Source organism: Salminus brasiliensis, chromosome 12 (genome assembly GCF_030463535.1).
Source record: "Salminus brasiliensis chromosome 12, fSalBra1.hap2, whole genome shotgun sequence".
Lineage (NCBI taxonomy): Eukaryota > Metazoa > Chordata > Actinopteri > Characiformes > Bryconidae > Salminus > Salminus brasiliensis.
In genome coordinates this window covers 31,158,818-31,178,317 of record NC_132889.1, presented here as the reverse complement: position 1 = coordinate 31,178,317, position 19,500 = coordinate 31,158,818, and the positions used below count along the sequence as shown (strand labels likewise).

The 19,500-nt window shown below is 41.9% G+C and overlaps 2 protein-coding genes across 2 annotated transcripts; one reads left to right on the top strand and one right to left on the bottom strand.

Moving 5' to 3' along the window:
- The first annotated feature begins 1,342 nt into the window (after window positions 1–1,342).
- aspdh (aspartate dehydrogenase domain containing) lies at window positions 1,343–5,850 on the top strand. The gene is made up of 8 exons (XM_072693764.1): window positions 1,343–1,379; window positions 1,563–1,619; window positions 2,173–2,317; window positions 2,438–2,522; window positions 2,628–2,777; window positions 3,950–4,173; window positions 5,358–5,497; window positions 5,577–5,850. Exons 2-8 carry the CDS (start codon window positions 1,565–1,567, stop codon window positions 5,612–5,614), a joined length of 837 nt encoding a protein of 278 aa, XP_072549865.1. The 5' UTR covers window positions 1,343–1,379; window positions 1,563–1,564; the 3' UTR covers window positions 5,615–5,850.
- Window positions 5,658–18,687, bottom strand: gys1 (glycogen synthase 1 (muscle)). The gene is made up of 16 exons (XM_072693763.1): window positions 18,628–18,687; window positions 15,428–15,546; window positions 13,513–13,694; window positions 12,438–12,629; window positions 12,036–12,221; window positions 11,633–11,777; window positions 10,877–10,994; window positions 10,665–10,785; window positions 10,429–10,535; window positions 10,188–10,247; window positions 9,911–10,103; window positions 8,850–8,976; window positions 8,624–8,719; window positions 8,249–8,412; window positions 8,021–8,101; window positions 5,658–6,804 (listed from the first exon to the last, which is right to left on the bottom strand). Exons 2-16 carry the CDS (start codon window positions 15,543–15,545, stop codon window positions 6,565–6,567), a joined length of 2,130 nt encoding a protein of 709 aa, XP_072549864.1. The 5' UTR covers window position 15,546; window positions 18,628–18,687; the 3' UTR covers window positions 5,658–6,564.
- Between the last annotated feature and the right edge of the window lie 813 nt (window positions 18,688–19,500).

Genomic DNA, 19,500 nt, shown 5'->3' with positions numbered 1-19,500 from the left:
ATAAGTCAAAAGTATTGGCACACTAACACACCTACACAGCTTTTATGACTTCCCATTCTAAATTCATAGGCCTTAATTTGGATTAGGTCCCCCTCTTTAAGCAGGTTTGTAGCTCTGCAGTTATTGAGCCAGCAGAGCGTTGGAGACTTTTATGCACTATGCTCTGAGATCAGCACTCGGCACTCAACCACCCATCATTTCACTAATGTGTGTAAAGGCTAGGTGCTTGATTTAATGCACCTGTGGCAATGGGACTGAATGACACACCTGATTAAGAGGCATGTCCAAATACTTTTGTCCATGTATTGTATTTAGATATGCAGAGATCCCCAAAACAGAATCAAAGTCAATGAGAACAACAAGTCCTCATTTTTAGGAATGTTCAAAGAGGTCTTGGATCAGACATTATGTCCAGGTCTTGGTCTTTAGCTGAAGGTCTGACTCCAGATTGCTAAGAGTTTGACCCTGGTTATGTGGTCTAAAACATTCCCATTGTGTTGAAGCCTATAGGCCAGGCCTTATCTCTTTGAGAGGCCTGATTGGCTGAACGTGACTGAACTGTGGTCAGTGGAGATAACGCCATTGCACTTGTTTGTGGACAGAGAACGGAGGTGAGCAGCGTTGGAAGTGCAGTATATCCTGTAGTACTCCTACATAAGGTTTCTTTGAGCGATGCCATGGAAAGAACCATCTTTGCTTCCAGAAAGAACCATTTTTGTTAAAGATGTATGTGTAAAGAACCTTTTAAAGTTTAAGGCTTTATCAGTGTAAAGGTTTTCACACTCACATACATCACATGAAGAACCCTTTGGGGTATTTGAAGGTGCTGCAAAAAAGCTCAAATTTTCAGTAAATCCATCTGTACTCAGAGTCTTACAAACCCATAAAAGATTTACCTAAATACATACAACTGAGTAAATTGTCACTGTCATGCAAAAACCTTGTATCTCCAAAACAGCAACTTTACAGGAGAAGAAACAATTTCTCTTAACTTTCAATGTAAAATGATTTCTAATGAAATTCTGACACAATATAAATATTCAAATTATGTAAATAATTGGAAAACTGTAAAGGTTTTTGTGGGATGAAATGCAGATAGTTAACACCCACTTCAGAATATTACACAGTATAGTATGTAGGTACAAGTGTATATGTGTGTGTGTGTGTGTGTGTGTGTGTGTGTTTGAGTCAACACAAGAAGTGTAATCATTAACACACATGCTCTCCCATGAACTTCAGCACTCTTTTCCCATAATCCTCTAGGGTTACTCATAACACTGCAGTGTGTTGATCAGAGAGAGAGAGAGAGAGAGAGAGAGAGAGAGAGAGAGAGAGAGAGAGAGAGAGGAAGAAGAAAAGAAAAGGTGAGGAACTGGCAGGTAAGTGAAGGTTGTGAAAGGCCTGAGGAGATTACTGTAGGAGTAAGTGAGTGAGGCCTTTCAGATAGATAGCAGACGGGGTGGAGAGATCGATAACAGAGAAAGAGGAAGAGAGGAGGGGCTGTGGCGTGGAAGGAGGAGTGTGTGAATTAATCTATAAACCATGAGTTTGTTTCTATGCAGACATGACTGACATATCATCACCAATAAGAGTTGGCATTGTGGGATATGGGCATTTAGGTGAGTCCTTATACCTTATACACTCTAAAACTAAAGCTGTGACTGCTGATCGAACTATTGCTCCATAAATGACCAGACCTCTGGAGCTCTGTGCCCTATTCCCTATATAGTGCACTAATCCGAGGTTCTGTTGTTTTGTGGTGGTGTCCGGAAAAAATAAAAATTAGAGCTCACACACATGATAATGTGTCTTATTGTCGTTTACTACCTTGTCAAATTCCTATAGTAGAACTCTGTATAGTGATTACCTAACTCCTTACTAAGTTAAAGTGGGTGTGTCAAAACAGAGGAAACACCAAAATGTGGAAGGCAGTGGGCCTCCAGGGCTAGAGTTGGAGAGCCGTGGTCTAGGGCTTACAGGGATGGGCAGTTCTGGTCCTGGAGAGCCTGATTCCTGCAGAGTTTTGTGTTTTTCCTGCTCACCTGATTCATCTCACCTGACCTATGGTTTGCCCAGACCGCCCATGTTTGCCCAGACGTTTTGCACAATCTGAGTTCCAGCTGAAAAGCCATAAATCATACCACCAGTGGTTATCTCCTCTGTTCTCTACAGGTCAGTTTCTGGTGGATCGAATACAGAGGGAGGGGCTTGGGTCAGGCCTAAGTTTGGCCTTTGTTTGGAACAGAAATGCAGACAAACTCAGTGCCTCGGTCCCAAAGGATCTAATCCTGACCAACCTCTCAGAGTTCACACAAAAGTATGCTTGCACATAAACACACACATGTAAACACATGTATGACAAATATGTATGGCTTGTTGTTGTATACAGGATTACATTCATCACTTGTTGGATGGCGCTTGTGCTTGTGTGTTTCAGAAATGCTGACCTGATTGTGGAGGTCTGTCATCCACAGATAGTGAAAGATTTTGGGGTTCATTTCTTATCACATGCAAACCTCCTGGTAAGGTTGTTGTATGTATGGTTCTTGATGTGCTTATTAAAAAAGACCCAGGTGAACAGTGTGACCTTATACTTACAGTCACTGCTGTTTTTTTCTCACTTACAGGTGGGCAGTCCCTCCGCACTGTCAGACTCCCATCTGGATCAGGAGCTTCGGCTTACTGCACAGAAACACGGGAACACACTCTATGTCCCCAGCGGTGCATTATGGGGGGGCCAAGACATCCAGAGACTGAACGACAGTGGATCTTTAAAAGTAAGCAACTGCAATCTTATGGCGATGTTTCCACAGTGCTCAAACCTTGCCTGTCGCTGCATTGATTCAGTGTTGTACAGTCATTGTACAGTATTACAGATTGCTTGTTTTAGCAATTGCACTCTTTTAGTGGCAGTGGTGTTTGAAACTTTCTTGTGGCTGACTGGGGTTTTACTCCAGAATCCTCCTGGATGCAGGCGGATTTGTTCGGTTCCACCATCAGCTCACCTTATTATTATATATATATATATATATATGAGCTGGTGAGCTGGTGGTGGAACCGAACAAATCCGTCTGCATATATATATATATATATATATACATAAATTATAAAAATATACAAAAAGAAGATATCCTAGCTGTCTCATTGGTTAATGCCTCAGTATACATGTAGGGGTGTATGGGTATGTATATTCATAGCAAACTGCCACAATATGGACATGCCGGTTTGGTGTGCACAGTTGCATGGAGACTACACAGTATGCATTATTAGGGTAAATACCGTAATTTCACAAGGGCACGATTTGCAAGGTATTGTGGGAACTGTACTGAATTCAGGAGGATTTCTATGCTAACTGTACCATGATCTTTGTGTAGCGTTACACTCCTAGTTACACAGTTACACTACCCACTTTTACACTACCACATCATTTATAGTGTTAATCATTTCCGCTGTGCTGCCAACCTTTACAATTTTGAATAATAAAATTGTGTGAAAAATAGTGTGGCACTTTCCCAGCAGGCCAAGCATTAGTATTATTCAATGGAGGAGTTACCATTGGGCCTCTGCATGAATCTGTACCACTACAGGTGAAATGATTTATATGTATTCAGGTTCAGGAAGTTTAAATTTCATATTTTATGTTAGTTTAATACTACACTGATTGGCTTAGTTATACTCTATCCATCTAACATAAGGCCCAAAAGTCTTTGTAGTTATTATATAAAAAAAAAGCCACACAGGTCTAGTCTTTGATTGGAATAGAAAATGTGAAGGAGACATCCAGAAGAGACTGAGGGTCATGTCAGCAATACACTGACTCCATTTCACGCTTCGCTTCTGCAGTACCAGAACTGCGCTGCCCAGTGATGCCTGACTTTGGCATAGAGAACATGGGGAGATATGCAGTTTGCCAGTCGAGGTCTCTGATGTTTCCTTGTCCCCATTACAGGCCCTCTCCATTCGGATGTCAAAGCACCCCTCCTGTTTTCGCCTGACTGGAGGCTTGCTCTCTGACTGGTCAGACAATGAAGGGAGGCGTGTCTTGTTTCATGGTTCAGTGGCAGAACTGTGCCCCATCGCCCCCAACAATGTGAATACCATGGCAGCTGCTGCCATTGCTGCATCAACCCTGGGTTTCCATGGAGTCACTGGAGAGATTGTGTCAGATACTGCGTGAGTTGCTCTGCAAAAAGGTCTAAACCCCGTTTATGTCCTCTTCATTATTTTGAAAATGTAATATTGTGCCCTGCTGATGACTTTTGGATCTCAGTCAGTTCCACAGTACAGGTTGTGAGGCCTATCTCTTCCCAAATAAACAGTGTGTTAGTGTCAGTTATCCACAGGGGTTATTTCACAAAGCAGGATTTCTCAGTAAGCTGCATAACTTACGCCAAAAGTGAAGACTTCTCTTATTATTTTGGCTTTATCTGTGATACCCTGCTTTGTGAAATGCCTCCCAGGTGGAGGAATCATGGAACTTATTATTCAGGGCCCCCTTGGTTTGGGGTGAGCATTGTAAACTCAGTTTTTATTTTGGTTGTTTGTGACAGAAATTCGTGGATCACTCTTGTTCCAGCTATTAATTTCTCTTTTAGTAGTGAGCCAGCTTCCATGGTGGGAACATTTCCTGACGTGTGACCATACAGGTTTGTGTGTCACCCACATGGGTTAAAACAGCATTATGTAGTTTTTTACCTATGTAACTTTGGTGAAGCGGGCTGGACATCGCTAATGAGAACTACAGAATGCTGTGCAATCTGAGTCATGTTCATGCAAAAAACATGGTTTCTAGCACTTTCAGAGATGGTTCGACATCTCTTAGCTTGTCCAGAAATGCATACATAAAGCACGTCCTTTAGTAGTGGCTCGAATCATAAATTACACTTTATGGAAAGCCCAGGAGCAAGAAGTACAAATTTTTGCATGATGCGGCTTTAAATGCCAAAGAATCGTTACACCACTTGACTGTACTGATGAAACCTCTAGAATACCAAAACGCCTTCACAATTATACACAAGTCCAGTCTGGACTTTTTAGTAGTAGACATTAAAGCTTTATCTAGACTTAAGTGGGAACAATTGGGAGATACCAGGAGGTTTGCATGTGAATTTGTGTGTGTGTGTGTGTATATATATATATATCCTTGCTGGGAGGACATCACTGTCTCCCCAGCTCCACCACACTCGCTAACAGACGCCTGTGCTAGCCAACACCACTTAAGAGTGATGAGGGGAGAGAGCGCCATCTACCCACCCAAAGGGAGCAAAGCCAATTATGCGTTCTCTGACTCTGACCACTGATGGCAAAGCTCTATTTCTTCAACTATGCCAATTCTTTGCTTCCATTCTTCCATCCAGTCTGGCTGATTACCACCTAGTGGAGGTTGAGGTGACAGGCCCTGATGGCTTCTCAGTATCAACTGTGAGACGCAACCCAGCCAAGTTAGGAGCAGTTACTGGAAGCGCAACCTACAACTCATTCTGGAGCAGCTTACTAGGTACAGATGCACAAAACAGAAGGATTAGAAATCTGAATAAACTGTGTGCAATTTTAATGTATAATGTATTCTCTTTCAGTTTGTAAAGGCCACGGAGGGAGAGTCTATCTGTGCTGAACCACTCACATTTATCACAAAATATTAAAATAGAGACAGGTCATTGAATTATATCATATCGTCTTTAATTTCTGTTCCACTGCTGTGACACAAACTCATACTGTGTGTGTGTGTGTGTGTGTGTGTGTGTGTGTACATTACAGTGCATTAATTGCTCTTGCACATTATACTATAGTAAATCTTTTTAGCTCTCTAAACATTAAACACTCAGGTTTCAATTTGTTAAACCTGGTCATCACAGCTATTCTGAAAATAAAAGGACTCCCTGGACAGACATTTGAGAAATACTGACTTACTCTGTTTGCAAAATGTTTATCCTAAGATAGAAACTCTTTAAGAAGACAGGTATTTGTGTTGTATTGCCTTGATAAACCATAAAACTGGGACAAGGCTTGAAAAGGTTGAAAAATACCAAATGTATGTAATGATATTGCACAGAAGACTCCCATGCTAGTTGACAGGAAACTGCCTTGCCTTGTTACAAACCCATTTTTTGGTAGAAAAAGGCTTTTTTATTAAGCTCTAGCTCAAATGACCCATCAGAAGTAAAGCAGTGGAGTATAGAAGAGGTTGAAGAAGTGGTGAGCTTCAACTAGCTGCCAGTAGCGGAGGCTCTGTTTAACTTCTTACTGGAACGGCCTTTCACAGTCAGAGAGAATAAACGGTTTACATCTAAACCTCTTTCTAGCAGAATTGTTCAGTCTACTAACACCTGGAAGACATTAATGTGTCTGTCTTCAAGATAAAGAACAGTAGCTCCTCACAGTAATAATAGTTCTACACCATTTAGCTTTCACATAAATATCTCGGTTTACTCCCCAAACCCAGTAACTGCAGGACCAATACAAGCAGGGAACAGGTCAGGAGTGTGTTGGCGATGTGCGCATGTAGGAACGTCGCAAAAGGAGATGAAGCATGTGCATGAGCAAGTGTGAGTGTGGTGTGTAGCGTCAGTTTTTCTCAGGCAGGTCAACAGCATCGACTGCGTCAATGGTGTCAACTGGCAGGGTCTTGTTCTTGGGTGGTAAACTAAAAGGTTGCCTGATGTTCACGCGGTCTTTCTCTGCCTCCAGCTCCTCATCGTATCTCTCGTCTTCATCCTCAGCTTCGCTGTGATGGGGGGATGAGTGGAGCGAGTGGGCAGGGGAGGGGGGCACTGAGGCAGGCCGTGGGTAACGGAAGCCTGTGGTCTGCAGAGGGGGGAAACCAAAGAAACAAGATCACTCTTAATTAATGGAAATAATATATACACTATATGGACAAAAGTTTGTAGACATCTGCTCCTCCAGAGTTGGTAATGGAGGGTAATTAAAAGATTTCCCTTTGCTGCAGTAACAGCCTCTACATTTCTGCAAATGCCTTACACTAGATTTTGGAACACTGCTGAGAGAATCTGATGGCATTTGGCTATGAGAGCATTAGTGAGGTCAGGTACTGATAATGGATGATTAGTCATAAATCAGAAATGACACTCAAACTTATTCCAGAGATACTGACTGACTGAGCTATAACACTCTAGAAAAGCCAGTTCCACTGCTCCCCAGCCCAGTGCTGCAGGGCTTTATACCCCTGTATTTAACAGATGGCCCTGGGCATTATGACTTTAGACTCAAGCGTGGCTGCTTCAGAGCATACTGTTATATTGGTAATGCTCTTCTATGGTGATTAAACAAGCTGTGCATGTGCAAGTAAATGCCTGTATCAGTAATGGGTGCACCATAAAGTAGATGAGCTCACTCATTAAAATTAGTGTCTAGAGAAGTTTGTTTGCATAGTGTAGCTTAAGATGAAAGTCTGTGAGATCAGCTGTTGTCAGGAAACATTTGTTACACTGAAATATCCAGAATTGCCAAGACATTACTTTTAATTAACCACCCAGGGTTTAAACAGGTGTTGAGATGGCCATAGTAAGCCAGATTACTATGTAATCTTCACAGAAAAGCATTACAAGTGGAATAAGGCGATCTGCAGCAAAGCTCTAGATCACCACGGCTAATGCCATGCAATGTCAGCTACACTGGTGTAAAACTCCCCAGCAATGAATTGTGGAGCAGTACAACTGCCTTCTGTGCAGAGATGAAGTGCCATGAAACATTTTTGGCAGAAGATTGAGTGCCGTTTGTTATCCAGGACTAAACCTCACTAGCTTCCTTGCCAAAAGTTGCATTGTCTAAAGCCTTACTAAAAGTGTAGAGGCTGTTGTAGCAAAAGGGCAGAAGCAAACTCTATTAAAACCCTTGATTTTGGAGCATATATACAGTGAATCTAGATGTTTAAGAGCCTGGATACTTCTGGATATATACTGCATCAGGAACCTCTTGAATTTACAATGAAATGCTTTATATAAAAGTCTGTAAATCCACTCTGACTCACTCATATTGGCACACATTTCATATGAAGGCTTACCGAGGTGGGATCATGGGGCTCATACACATATGCGTCAGGGAAGGCTTTGGACAGGGCCATATGGCGAGCAGATACATAGTACTGAGAAACAGAAAAAAAAACACATAAGCCATGTTTATGTGAATTCCTGAAGGAGGAAAAAAAAACATTTCCTGGCTCAACGGAATGGTGAACAAATCCTTTGTAAGTTGTTCTGAACAGTTTGTAAAGCGTGTGTATGTGGCTGACCCGGCCCAGGTATCTCCAGTCCAGCAGGTCACTGAGGCGCTCTGTGCGGTTCCTCTGGATGATACGCTGTCTACGGCTCTGCTGACAGAACTGGAAGAGGAAGGAGGTTAGCTGGTTACATGACTCATCCACACTACGATAACGCCGGTCTAGAATATAGATTCCTGAGAAAGATAAAAGGAGAGAGAGAGAGAGAGAGAGAGAGAGATTAGAGAGAGAGATTAGAGAGGTTAGTCACATTTACAGTACCTGAGCAGAATGGGAAGATATTACAAAGGAATACTTTAAACTGGAAATTCTGCATTTTTTTAAATAAAGTTTATAACATAGACACAATATTAGTCACAGAAAAGTAGAGTTTTTCTCTTCTCTTACCATAGGCAGATGGGTCTGCTATATGTTCCTCCATGAAACAGCCAAACCCAGAGAGGTTAGTGGATACAGAGGGAATTCCCATCACAGTACACTCAGCTGAGAGAGAAAAAGAAAGTAAAAATGACAGATTACACTTACAATTAACACCAACCTTAAACAGTAATTTACTAAATAGGACAGCATGTGCTGTGGTTATTTTATGCTGCCTATTTTTTTCCCCACCTACCAGGTGTGTAACCCCATGGTTCATAGTAAGAGGGGAAGACCCCAAGGTGGCAGCCTCTGACAAACTCCTCATAGTCCATGGGCAAAAGAGGAGAGGTAGACGACAAAAACTCTGGATGGAAAATCACCTGAAGCACAGGCAGAGAGAGAAAGAGAGAGCCCATTCAATATTTGTAACCTTGCACACAACTTATGCATAAACTGATTATGCCATTCTGCCCTACAATACAGTATTAGCAGTAAATATCGCTGTGTGTGTACAGTAGGTGGCAGTATAAGCTTTTACTTACTGGATGGTTGGTTCCTTTTAATAACCCTAAGGCCCCACTGGTATAAAAATCTGGCATCAATTTACACTGATCAGCCATAACAGTAAAATCACCTGCCTAATAGTGTATAGGTCCCCCACATGACGAGGCCTGACCTGTCAAGGCATGAACTCCACAAGACCTCTGAAGGTGTCCTGTGGTATCTGGAGTCAAGTTAGCAGCATATTCTTTAAGTGCTGTAAGTTGGGTAGTGAGGCCACCGTGAGTATTAATGCCATGACCCTGTCATTGGTTCACCGGTTGTCCTTTCTTGGTGCACTTTTGGAAGATACTGCTCACTGCATACCGTGCACAACTCAGAAGACATGCCTGATGTTTTAAAGATGTTCTGAGCCAGTCTGCTAGCCATCACAATTTGGCTCTTGTCAAAGTGGCACAGATTCTTATGATTGGCCATTTTTCTCTGCCCATTTCACACATCGCCCTCAAGAACTGAGCCTAATAAATTCACCCCTTAACAGATACCAGATCCGGATAATCCATTCAACTTCTAGTGGTTTCAATGTTATGGATGATCAGTCTAATATTTGTCCATTGTAATCTTATATTTCTAGCCGACACGCTTGGAAGAATGCACTGGGTAAAACAGACGACTGTTTTACCTGCCATTTACTCCCCTGGAGAGAGCATTGCCAGTTGTGCTCTCTTGGACTCCGGCTTATGAAGGCAAAACATCATAGCATAGGATTCAAACAGTAAATGCAATTACTAGTGTGTGTGTCTGTGTGTTCACCTTAACCCGGTCCTGAGAACTGTTAAAGAGGCCAATGCGGCGGATGCAGGTAAGGATGGGATCAGTACTGTCCTCCAGCATGTTGTGGGTGCAGATGGGCGGCAGGCACTGGCGCTGTGTGGCAAAGATGGCCCTTTTCATCATGGTGAAATCTTCCTTATCCAACATCTTAGACACTTCTGGCAGCTGTCCACTGAAAGGGTAAGAAAGAGAAAATTTTATTTGCTACCAATGTTTCAAGAGACCTTCAAAAGTAGTTTAAAGTAAAACCACTTACACTAATAACGATTCATAGAGTTTCTTTCCGAAGCGCTCTTTCACAGTCTGGGCTGTGTCCCTGGTGAGAACCAAAAGGCCATCAGTACAAACTTTAACAGCACTATAGACACCTATGGCTAGTAGTTACTATTTGACATGTCCTTTATTGGCTCCTATTTGAGGATTCTTAAGATTCTTTGCCAGGTGTGTTGTGCGCTAGGTGGAGGTTAGCAGTCCTCACAGTGCCTCATCATGGTTACCAGAGCTGTTTCCGTACGGCTTGGCCCTTCAGTGTCTCCACATTGAAGTTGTTGGTGCGAGCAGGCATGATGAAGAACGCTATCACCGTAACGTCACTGTGGTTTACCTGAGGACATGCACACACACAAAGCCGAGATTTTAGAGCTTTCTAAAAGCTTTGCATGATTCACTTTTTATTCACTTCAGTAAACACACTTTAGCACAGTATAAACCAGAGTTAGGTGATCATACATACCCTCAGCAGGTAGTTGAGTCTAGCCAGTGCTTCAAGGAAAAGATCAGCCCCTTTATTTGAGAACTCGTAGCGTCCAGCAATGAAGAGGAACACAGTCTTGTCCAGATTAAAATCTAAATGACTGTGGGAGAATAACATGGCGTTAAAATGAGACGTGTGCTGGTGTGTCTGTATGTCTCTTGTTTGTGTGTATTTTTGAGTAATGCTCCAACCCGTAGAAGTGGCCTCTGATGAACTCTTGAATGCGGGCTTTGCTCTGAGCATGGAGGTTCTGAAACTCGTGCATGGCTGAGAACTTTTTCACGTTCAGACCATTAGGGGTCACAATATCTAAAAGTGAGAGAGAAAAAGCAATGGAAACATAAAATGTGTGAAGTGAGAAAATACTGTCATACTGAGGGAGAAACAGCCTCAAATCATTACAAGCCTAATCCATGAGACCTCTGTAAGGATTAAACAGCTCTCTAATAATGACTACAATTTTAAACTCCTGTAACATCACTAGCTGGGTGCTATCACCCATTTTTCCAAATGATTTGAAATTAGTAATTATAATATGTATTTCCTGATAATGAAAAAGGGTTAGTTTGGTTTTAACACACAAAAAAATGTTGTATCTACCATCAGAATGAGACCTTTAGATTTTTATTAAGGTGTACAAGGAGAAAAAAAACAAACACAAAAAACTATCAGGAGAACACCCAGACAAAGACTTCTGAATCAATGTGATTTGGAGTCTTGCCCTGATGTTTTTTTTTTTGACAGCAAGGATTTTCTCCTTGTACAGCTTCCAAGAAACACTATTTGGACAAAAGTATTTGGACACATGCTCATTCAATGTTTCTTTCCACATCTTTTTCGGCAATAGGTGCAACTTAAAAGTAGCTGGATGCATTCATTAGAAGGGGTGTCCACAAACACTTGGACATATAGCGCAGGTGCATAGGGTAAAGGATTTAGAAAGGCACCTGGTTTCCTTTTGAGCAGATGCTCAGCCTCGATGGCTGTAATTTGAGACACAGTAGTGAAAACGTGAGTACAGCGCGCTGCAGCCCGCTCCAAACAGTAACGGTGGTAGATCTGCCGATCACCCGCTTCCTTATCTACATTAAACTACAGAGAGACACAGACCGAGAGAGAGAGAGAGAGAGAGAGAGAGAGAGACAGAGACAGAGAGAGAGACAGAGAAAGAGAGAGAGAGATTCACACTCATGTCAATTTCAGAGGTACCCTCAATTTCCTCCCCAATTTAATAATTTCCAATTCCAGCCCACTAGTTAGGACTCCCTCATCACATAATGCTAAAAGAGCAGAAAGTGATCTTTTTTTAAAGGTTGTTTTTATTTTCCACACCCACAGACGCGCACATACCTCTGCAAGGTTGTTATAAAAGTCGACATTTCCAGCACACAGGTATCGTCCGAGCAGTGTGGCGTGTGTGGTGAAAATGGTTGCTACGGGTAACTGCCGCTGCCTGCATAAAACCAGGCCCAGTCCAGCCAACCACTCATGAAAATGAGCCAAGATATGCGGAGGGTCTTCACATTGTGCTGCATACTGAAACACACATACACACACTTATAAATAATCACTTGGTAAAATAAACAGCGGGTATGTCCAGCCAGCCAATCAGCCAACTACACTCACACACACACACAATTACGTCACACTCATATACAATGACCTGGCCAAGCTGACAGCCACACACAAACACCCTATTAATTCATAAACACGCAGAATTACTTGGCCAAATAAACACCAAAACACACACACCTCTCCCAGCAACCAGGCAGTGAGAAAGCCGAAGAGGACAGCATCGTTGGCTTCACGGTCAAACCAAGGCACTCCAATTGCACAGTTCTCCCACAGCTCACTTTTCCAGCGGTCCAGAGACCAGGCCGTGAAGCCCACGTCCAGCAGGATCACGTATGGAGAGCCCTCAATTAGCCAGCGTCCAAAATACACCTACAAATACACCCACATACACATGTGCACACACACACACACACACACACACACAAACAAACACCATGTCTTTTTTAATATATTTAAATATATGGACATTTGATCTTCACTTTAACAATATTGAGAGATTGAGGTAATATAACTAAACACATACAGCTGAAGAAATGTCTGGGAGGAAAATGTTAGGACATCATTAGAGGGGATTTTGGAGGAGTTTGTCTTATGTAAACCTCACACATTTAGTCTGGTTTGCTCTTGATTGATAAAGTGAGTGTTATTACTAAGGTGAGATGCAGATGAGTCTGAGAAGGGATTGAAAAAGATCTCAGAACAATAGCAGCTTATTTTCCATATATGTAGTTGCAAGTGAAGGGTCTGTTTAGGAGTTTTAATCAGTCATGTTAACACCCACATCAAACTCTTCTATAAAAGAAAAATTAAACCCTTTAAGCCACTGGTGGCACATGATCATATTGGCATTGCACCAGCAGATAATATTATTATAAGATAATTATATATTATCCTATATACTATTATTAGATAATAACAGGTTAAACTTACAGTATATTCGAATGGCACAATGCTCAATATTCTTATTCGAGTTCTGTCTGTCTATCTGTCTCTTTCTCTCAAGGGAATTTTGTCAACGAACTGAAATAGACTGTAGTCTGTGTGCAAGACATGGATATAGCTTTTAACCTTTACACACGCATACCAGGGAGGTACACACACTTCAAAATTATGGTTTAGGGTTTCACTGAGTCTGGGGGCAGTGTGTGTGTGTGTGTGTGTGTGTGTGTGTGTGTGTGTGTGTGTGTGTGAGAGAGAGATGTCTAAAACAGGTTTGAGCTTTCCAGATGTGTGTCTGTACATGTGTGTGTACCTTGCAGCCACTGCTGTTCATCTTGTCGATAGTCCTCCTGAGTGCTGGGTTGGTGGGCTCAATTAGCTCAACCTGTGTCCTGACGTTGGACTCCATGTACGGCCCCACCAGGAAGTAGTTCTCTCCCCATTCTTCACAGGTCAGACGGGCCTTCGTCTGAATCACTGTGTAGATCCCACCAACTGCCAAAGCGCAAAGACTAGTTATCATAAACTCTTTCATATTCTTATTAAATTCTTATTCAATATTGGTTCTTTCTTTTTCACATCTGTATCAAATGTGTATTATAGTGCTGAACAATACATATCTAACATTACCTGGGCAGTAAGTGTTTATTTCCCCAGTAAAACTGTGATATTAGAATAAGCACTAAAAACATTCACGCATCCAAGAGACCAAGCTTTGTTCTTCAGACTAGCTCACACGATCTCAACTACTTTCTAACTACTGTATTTATGCTTACTTGCCTCTGTTGTAATGTGATAAGGCAAACGTAGATAAATCATTTTAAAAACCTTGTATCTCCAAAAAGGAGGAAAAAAAAAACCTTCACAACTTTCAACGGGATCCAAGGTCAAATTATGTTATTTTAGGCCATTCAAGAATTGCTGGTGGTCTGGGTCATGCTGCTTCCATCTTCAGCCTGACACAGCACTGGATGGGCAGATGTCTCTGTCTCTCTCTGTCTCTCTCTCACTCGCTCGCTCTCTACCTCCACATAATTTCAGTGTGATACTGTCCAGCATGGGCGTCAAGTGGGTTAGATAATTGGCTAAAATTGGGGAGGAAAAAATAAATAAAATAAAATCTAGACCACTTTGGAGCATTTCTAGTTGTCCATTCGTCGTGATTTTTTGACACAATGTAAATAACAACTACCAGATTTACATTTACCCTAAAAGTGAAAAACTGGATGAAATGGATGTTAATGGAGATAAAAGGTTTGCATTGGTTAAGTGTCTCTTGTGAAAAAGCTAAGGGACTTCTATGAAAGAAAGGAAGGTCAGTGAGTCTTAGTTTAGCTGAGCTGAGGCACTGAGCTGCGCTCATGTTGCATATCACAATATCCCTTTGACCCCTCTGTCATTTAGCTGTTACAACATTAAAATGCCTTCCATTTAGACACTTCTGTAGCTCTGGAATTCAGCAACAGTCCTACACACAAGACTAAGCATACAGTACTGTTCAAAAATGTATACAGCTTCCTATTAAGTATCTCAAAACTGAGAGGTTGCTCAGTTTCATGTAAAATCACACATCCAAAAGGTCTGAATAGTAGCGTACTGGCAAATCCATATCAAATACATTTGTGGTGCCCCTGCAGCCTCCACAAAAATGTTCTAAGAAACAGTTTAGCAATGTGTGATATGCTTGTGGGACAAATTTATCTGATCTATTTTTATGATCATTAATAGTTAACTGATAGATGGCTGATGCAACCCTGCAGTTAAGCAGTGTAACAGTGTGCCATGCAGGCAGGATTCTGTTTAGTGGTACAGGTCTAGCTTCGAAACATGTGGTCACAGACTTCATGTGCTGTGAAGGTGGTGTGTGCTGCCCTTTGGCCTTCCAGAGTGGTGACTGGTCGTGTGACAGCGGAATGACCAACTGCACTAGGAGACCCATGGGGGGTGATAAAGCAAATACCATGGGGTCAGAAGATAAGCAAATGAACATCAAGGTCAGTTATGTACCATTACCTACATCAAAGTAATCTGTACTCCGAAACTAAGCTGACATTTAGATGGATTTTTATTTTCCACTGAACTCCAAATTAGAAAAATGTACAGCTCCAATTCAATTGGTTAAAGGTATGGTTACAAAACTGATTCTGGTCAGTGTGTGTGTGTGTGTGTGTGGTGTGTGTGTGTGTGTGTGTGTGTGCGCGCATGTGTGAGCATGTGTGATACCATACCTTTATTAGCCACCTCCCATGCAATCTCGAAGAGAACTGCATCATCCAAATCAAACTCCTCGTCCCACTCGTCTAGGCCCGACAAGGAGGTGACTGAGAAACTTCGTGCCAACGGCATGCTGGGTACACAAAGGAAAAATATTGCTCATAACATGACATCCCTCCTCCTTAACTTCATGTGTATAAGAAATAAACATGTATATCGTCACACAAAAACGTTATATCTCCATATTCCTAATGAATACAGTAATCATGCAGACTACACAATTGGATGTAACTGGATGTAATTAGATTGGAAACATGGATAAATCAATTGAAATATTTATATTTAAATCTATTTTTTTATATTAAATTAAGCAAAGGAAGCATCTCAACCAGCTACAAACTATTACATTACTGAGGATTGCTCCAGCATTCTGAGCCTGATCTTTATCTGCCATGTGTAGTAACGGTTGATTTTCACAAACATTTCATTTCATGTTCTCCTGATCTTTATAAACAAACAGGAAACCCATTTACGTTTTTGTAAAATGAGCTAATGGGCAGCTGCTAAAAACGGTGAAAACAGGCCGTCCCCAATCTTATCCATAAAGGGCCGGTTTGCATGTAAAATCTCATCCCAATCTTGCATCAGCAGAAGAAACACAAGATCGATTGTTTTGAAGATTAAGATCTACTGATTAAACAAGGGGAATCAGGTGTGCAGCAGATTGATTGGAAAGAAAACCTTCAGCCACGCCGGCCCTTTGTGGAGACGATCCCTTTGAAGGGCCTGTAGCAGAGAAATGTTGGAAAGGGCCTTTAAACCAAAATCTAAACATATCATTGATTTCATACAAAAACCTCATCTCTTTAAAATGGCAAATTTACAGAAATACAAGAAAAATACATAACTTGCAATTGAGGTCAGTAATTTTGGAGCATTTCTATTGTTCCATTCATCCCAACATTTTCACAATGTAACTGCCAGACTCAAATACTGTCAAAAATACTGTCAATATATATATATATATATATATATTTTTTTTTTATAATGACTGAGCAGGACTGAGCAATTATTGTGTTCATTGTTTTTTTTCAGGGTTACAGTGTGATTCACAATTAGGCTTCAGGCCATATGTGTGTGTGTGTGTGTGTGTGTGTGTGTGTGTGTGTGTGTGTGTAACATGTGCACATATTAGTGTACATCACTGCCTTACATGATGTCAACATATGAGTCTGCAAGTGTGTGTTTAAGAACAGTGCCATATATCAGTATGCGACTGCCCCACACAATCTTTCTGTGCTCTCCGTCAAACACAGCCACGCACAGGCCTTTCCACAGATAATTTGATGACTGCCCCAAATAAACAAATGCACCTAGCATGACTCTCATCTACTAAATGTTACTCTCTCTCTCTTTGACTGCACCACAAACACATACACGAGTCATCCGACACTGGGCTTAAGCTCATATAAGTTAATGGTTAGAACCTTATCTAACGCATAAAAGACAGAGAGAACCAGGATTACAGCAAGAAGTGTAGGAGATTGAGAAACAGAGGAAGGAAGTGGTGTTTTGAGGCAACGTCAAGCCAACACTCGATTCAAGTCAAGAACACGACATCTTACATAGGTGGCATTGGGCACAATACACACAGCCCAAATGAACCGTTCAGACACACAAAGACATTAGGTATTAAAGACAGTTTAGAAGATGTGTACCTTAGTTTTACCTTAAACTTAACCACATTTATCTTAACATCATCTGAAATGTTTTTCTAATCCTAAACATTCAGAACATCTACTTTAAACCCAAAATCTAGACCCAACACTTAGAGCATTAGTAATACTTTTCCTCTGTATCAAAATCGTGACATATCGTGACAACCGGAGTCTTGTATTTGGATTGTGTGTGGCAATTACTGTCAGCGCTCAAAACTAGGTATCTGAGTGTATTCTATAAATCTCTTATCCACAGTAAAAATCTTCACACCCCTCCTCCCCAACTTCATGTGTATAAGAAATAGCAGCAATTGAAATACGTGTGTATCGTCACTGTCAAACAAAAACATTGTATCTCCATTTCTGCTGGTTTTGACTATTGGACATCATTAGCCTTTCAGGGAATTTTACATTGTATCAACATTTCATGATGACTGGATTACTAGCTTACTGTGGGACAGCAACACACACACACACACAGACACACACAGACACACACAGACACACACACACACACACACACACACACTATATTGAATGAAAAACATGCATCTCCAAAAAAAAGGGTGATTTCTGAAAGTGTTTCTATTGGTCCATATATACATACATGTGGTACAGATCAGCTACAGGGTGCAAACAACAGAGGACACTGTGTGTGTGTGTGTGTGTGTGTGTGTGTGTGTGTGTGTCTTTTATTAATATTACTGTTTTGTTTTTGGTATTTCTGTGGCATTACTACTGCTATTAATTCTAGCTTTGCCAACACAAGTTGGATAGAAGACTGTCCAAAAAGTTAGTGAGCCTGGCTCCACGATGATACCCAAGGAAATGTCACTTACACAGCGACTACCCGCCCCCCTCCAGCCACACATACACGCCCCCTTCTCGCTCAGACTCTCACTGGCAGCCTCTATGAAAGGACACGCTTGTATCTCACGGCTCGGCCTGAGGCTGAAAGACGTTTTAATGCAAGTCTGGGTCTTTATTTACTTTTACAAAACGTCTCCAGTGGTTTGTTTGTGTGTGAGAGTGAGAGAGAGAGAGAGAGAGGGTGTGTGAGAGTGTGTGAGTGCGCGCGCGCGCGCGCTCTCTCTCTCTCTCTCGCTCGCTCTCCCCAGAGTGGCGTACGTGCCTTCTTTCTCGCCACGCTGAACGTCACACGGTGACCACGACAACCGCGGCGCCTCAGAATAATAACAACCAGTCCTGCAGGGCAGCGCGCCTTTTTCATTAAAGCCATAGCATACGTCTCCTGTGCACAAGGGCAATACCTGCTCCTTCCCGACCCCCCTCTTTACCCCATTTTTTTGGACACGCGCCACCAGGAAGGACCGACAGACAGACAGAAAAGTGATTTTCTATTTTTTTCGCCGCACTAACAGGATTACGATTCTCCCGCGCGCGTTTTTCGACGTGCATGCGACGACGACTGTATTAAAAACATGTAAGATCATGCTCTCAGAAAAAGGGGAATATTGAAAGAGACCGAAGCTCACCCTGCGGCAGCGTCCTCGCCTGCGACGCTCTCGCATCTGCTCGAATCAATCACCAAACAGCACGACGTGACCGCGGAGTAGGAGCCCGACCAATCAGAGAACGCATAGTGTATGACGTGAGAGGCGGGAGCGAGTCGATTGGCTGATGCGGAGGCTTCGGATTCACATGATTGGCTGGAGCTCGTGTCAATTAGGGGGTGGCCGCTCGTGAGGAACGTGAGAGTGTTGTTAATGCTGGATGAATTTCTCCAGCAGAGTGAAGGGCAGAGCGGTTATTTATACAGCGCGCTGGCGGCCAGAGGAGAACAGCGTGGAGATTACGATGTGATGAGATGTTAGGACGTCACGAAGCACACACCAACACACACACACACTCTGTTGTCTCATGCATTAATTTCTATTTTATTATATTAGTATATAATACTGAGTGCCTGTGTTAGGGCTATCTATCCTCCTGAGCCTCATCACTGGCATGTCAGTGCATGTATGTCCTGGCATGTTTTGTAAATGGCAAATGAACCTTGGCTTGACTATCCAACTATCCAGGTTCACTTGCCATTTACAAATGTCAGTGTTACATAATTACTAGTGTAACAAGAGACACTTTTACCCTGTTCTGCAAATAAACACAGACATTGTCTTATAGTTGCTTACAGTCATGTGGAAAAAGTTAAGACACTCCATGAAACATCCCGTGGGTTCTTTGTCTTTTATAATAGATATGGACATTTGACCTTCATTTAATCAATCTTGAGAGATAGAGGTAATATAACTAAGCTAATAAAGCTAAAGAAATGCTTTTAAAAAATCATTTGTAAATAAGAACTTGTTTATCCCCCCCCCTTGGCCGAAATAACTTCAGTTAGATGTTTC